Below are 4424 nucleotides of genomic sequence, written 5' to 3'. Positions count from 1 at the left end.
AGGCGGTACCGTAAAAAATACTGCGTTTATTGAACGTGCATTCCCTTAAAATAAGGGCAGAAAACACTCCAAAGGACTATATAAAAAGGATAGTGTCTCACATTAACTAAGAGCGGACTAATGCAGATTTCAAGCAATAAACGCAGTTCTGTACAGAAAATCCTTAACTACGATCTTTAAATAAAGGAATGGGTTGATAGCCTACAGGGACACATGGTTCTCCGAGACACACGGTCCCAGCAGTTCAGCTAAGAGAGAGGAAATGTGAAATTAAGCGGTACTGACAAACAGTATTGCCAACCAATAATTTAACTCTCAAATATTCACATTTTAGAACACAGAGAACAGTAGTGAAGGTGTTTGTACAAGAATAAAACACAAATAATAATGCCTTAAAACACTAAAAATAAAAAAGGGCCCTCCACAGCAGCAAGAGTGGTGCCCCAGCAGTGCTGTGCCTGCCCTGCTGTGGGTTTCTTCCTGCCCCGAGTGTTTATTCAGAGCTCTTTTATCAGCTCGTTTGCTCTCAACAATTTTGTGACCAGTTATCCAGTGTTCAACTGCTCCTGCTGCTTCAGAGCAGAATAAATAGCAAACCTTTACCTCTAAAAATATTTAGAAAACTGATTTCAAACCCATGCTGTATTTTCTTTTCCTATGCACTATTTCAAAATACTTCCATACATATTTATTTTTTTAAAACCAAAGCAAATAAAAGGCATTGAAAACATGTAAAACCATACCTTTCCCCTCTCTTGTGATTCTTATAGCATAATTTGTAAAAACAGTACAACAGAGTTTCAGTTCTGATCATATTTTACCCAAACTCCCTGAAAAAATAGGGACTTAACAAATCCCAACAACCCTGAAGCCGTATCAGTGTTAAAGTATCCTTTTTTGAGCAGCCCTAACACAGTATAAATTAGCTGAATTTCCAAGATTTGGAAACCTTAAGCCCCACTAGCTTAACCAACAAAGACTCAGACTACAAGCACCCATTACACAGAGCAGGGTGCCAGGGTGCTGGTCAGTCACTCAGTTTTTAGAAGCTGCAAATGCTTCTGCCGTTATCTTGTGTCTCTGGGAGTTTCAGGAAGTCAAGTTCTTTTGGCTTGTGTGGTTTTCAAGGCTACCTCTGAGCTTCTGCTATCTTTCTGATTAGGAACATCTTGTCACGACTCTCCTGGAAAGACAGAATAACAAATGTGCTCCACATGAACAGTGTTAACACAAATCATCTACAACAGCCCATTTCTTTATTAGAAATAGGTACTGTACTCCCCCCAGCACACTCTCAACTGCCTGAACAATTTCAAGTTAACAATAGTCTTGACTTCATTTATCTCACCTCAGGTCACACATTAACAGCTCTGCACTGAGCCTAGTAAAAACATCTCACACACCTCAAAATTTAAAACCATGCTACCAAGAAGTCGAACAACAGTGAAGAAACAAAAATAAAAACCACACAAGGATTTTCAGAACTCCCAGCTGGTTTGTGAACTCTTCAAAAAGCAGGAAGGCTTTCATTTCTAAATTCCTCACTCCTCAAAAACCTCCGCCCACTAGTGTTTATCTGCACACAGGTTGTTAAATGCCATTATCTAAAAGAAGCATACACCAAGAAATGGGCTATTTCATAAGAAAGTGAGAAGTCTCACTAGTGAGGCTGAGTTCTGACTCGAGCAGTTTGTCAGATCACAGCACACGAATGCTGCCAAACCTGGCAGTGGCTTTTGATGGCCACAAAGCAGCACTTGTGCACTGGCACCCTTCTCCACAGGGCTGGTTAGTGGTGACTTGTTCCACTTTTAGTACCTGCTCAGGCAGTGCTGGGCCTGCACTCAAGAACAAGACCAGAAAAGATGCAGTCAAAACATAGGCCTGGAGGAAAGGGTAGGGAGTTGGGTGCCTGTTTGTGGGGGCAGAGAAGGAAAGAGAAGGGGAGGTTGTGCAAGATGGTCGAGGGGACAGGAAACACGAGATTCAGGTTCTTCTTTGGCAGAAAAAACCATGCAGATGAGTGGATTTAAGCAAGGCAAAAGATGAAAAAACAGGGACACAGCTTCTTGGGGGCATATCTCTTGTATGTGTGTTGCCTGATATAACCAGACCTTGTTGCAGTTGCAGCTGGTACCCAAGAAAATCAACTCCACTGAGAAATACCACAATGCTTTGGTTATTTTTCCTGGGTTATTTGTAAAACATTCTTCACTGCCCGTTGCAAATACTAAATATGCAGGAGACTATGAAAACCAATACTCCTGTGCATGCCTTATTTCTGCATCCCTAAAGTTCTCTTTGTTGTGTCAGTAAAGTGCTGGGTCAGATCTTACCAAAACCAGTTGTTCTCTCAGCTGTTCAACCACTCGTTTGTGTGCTCGAGCCAAGGCAATAACATAGAACATAATGATGCTGTAAACAACAAACAAAAAGGAAGGACTTGAGATTTCCTATGTACGTAATAACAAGTTCAGTTCAGGGGAAGACATAAACATGTGCTACGGAAGAAAGGGCTGGGTGGAGTCCAAAACAAACCATGTGGTTTTTCAAGCACAGAAGTTTTAGAAAGCATCAGGTAATAAGGCTCCAAAATTTGCAAACAGTTTAGTTGAACTTAAATGCAAAAAACTCCATTTAAACGTAGGAATTGTGATCACAAGGCTTACAGTACTAACTTGCAGAGGGTTCACAGTTAAAATTTTTGAGAAGGACACTGCTGAGTATGGGACGTACAAGAGGAGATGGAACAAAGCTGATGAGTGTGAACACATGGGCCAAGACATAAGGGCTGAGGATTCATATGGGTTTTGATGCTTTTGACTGCAAATGAAAAATCTGGTCTAATAGATGCTTGGTACGAGTTCAGTAAGCAAGGAAATGAAGCTGCATAAGTGAATCAAGTCTCCACAGTACTCACCAAATGACCATAAAAAAAGGCACTGCAAAGGCTTCTGATGCCATGCCAAAAAGGATCTGCTGGATAAATGTTGGAAACTCAAGTATTGTGTCTGGAACAACTTCCCATGAAGTGTTAAAATTCCTGAATGGCCCACATGCCTTGGAAGAGGGGATACTGTCAAAGAAGCAGAACAGAAAGATGTTTCACCAAAATGTAAAGATAAAATAATCCAGCACAAGCCCAGCACCATTTCAGCAATGCAGTAAAAGTGTCCCATGTCTTTAAAACTGTAATTTTTGTTTATATGAACTAAGTTATAATTTTATGTATTACACGCTATATATTTTATTCCATTAATCATTCTAAAGTTGTGTGTCTTTTACAGAACTGACAACTTTAGAACAAGTGCCAACGTCACAGAACTTAAATTGCCACTTACTGTGCTATGCTGACTGCCAAAGGCACAAAAGCCAAGATGAGCCCAATCAACAGCACCGCCAGGAAGAAAAAGTTGGAATTTGATGCCCTGAGAGACCTAGCTTCAGGTTTACGTGTGTGTATCAAAATGACCTGAAGAGGGAAGGTAAGAGTGTTACCAGTACATCTATACAGATAAACATCCAAGCATACTTCCCCCAGCAACTGAATTTTCCATCCTCAAACACACCACCAGCTACCCCACAACCACCTCCTCTGACGTGCATGGGCTGAGAAGGGCTAAGACAAGAATGCCTCACATTCTGCTATAAGTCAATGTCTCCTAGTTTGTGTAAGAATTTGATCCAGAGGACCTCACACACTTGCACAGTCAGCTGACACAGCCATTTGGTGTATGACCCATGGCACTGCCATTGGCTTTGTTCTGCCACATCTTCACTGGATACATCCCCTCTTGAAAGACTTAAAGTATCAGCAAGAATTGGATGCACAGAAGGAGCTCTGTGGTCACTGAGCAAAACTTCTGATAGGCAGAAATCACATGAACATCCAACACAGCTTGGATTTTCCATTTTGCTCCCAAATTTTTAGCAGTTTCGCAAAATTTTCTCCAAGTTGTAAGCTGTGTTGCTAATAAATAGATTACTGCAGGAAAGTGTTATAAACTAGCTTTGTTACATAAAAAGCTTTTCTTTGATAAAAAGACAAATAATTTGAGAAGTAGTAATTGAAATGTGGTTTTGCTTGATTTCAAAGCAAAATTCTACCTTCTGTTAAAAGCACAAAACCTTACTGAAAATGGAATACCATTGGCTCATTCCATCCACTGCATCCACAGGTGGTTTTAGGGTTTTTTGTTGGTTTTAGATCACCTGTATATCTATATGCCTGCATTACAAAAACCACAGAGATGTACTCAGTCCTTCATCAACCACACACCTTCATTACCTTTTTAACGTAAAAGATGATGAAGTATTTGATAGTTGCTATTGCAGGGAGAAGTGGTGAAAAGAAGGTTCCAATCCAGCAAATAGTCTGCCCATAAATGATTTCCAGGACATTGTCAGAAATTCCAAATTCCTGC

General features: G+C 40.5%; 1 protein-coding gene across 1 annotated transcript in view; it reads right to left on the bottom strand.

Annotated features, from left to right (window-relative positions):
- Positions 1-6: 6 nt before the first annotated feature.
- The window catches only part of TMC7 (transmembrane channel like 7), a 16347-nt gene continuing 11929 nt past the window's right edge, over positions 7-4424 (bottom strand). The window contains 5 exon segments of the mRNA XM_017734308.1: positions 7-1183; positions 2337-2415; positions 2921-3076; positions 3342-3472; positions 4289-4424. The exon segment at positions 4289-4424 is cut by the window's right edge and continues 20 nt beyond it. Of these exon segments, the coding sequence (XP_017589797.1) occupies positions 1130-1183; positions 2337-2415; positions 2921-3076; positions 3342-3472; positions 4289-4424 (556 nt within the window). The 3' untranslated portion in view covers positions 7-1129.

Source organism: Corvus brachyrhynchos, unplaced genomic scaffold (genome assembly GCF_000691975.1).
Source record: "Corvus brachyrhynchos isolate BGI_N302 unplaced genomic scaffold, ASM69197v1 scaffold5, whole genome shotgun sequence".
Lineage (NCBI taxonomy): Eukaryota > Metazoa > Chordata > Aves > Passeriformes > Corvidae > Corvus > Corvus brachyrhynchos.
Note: the sequence above shows the minus strand (reverse complement) of the source record. Positions and strands in the feature narration are given on the sequence as shown.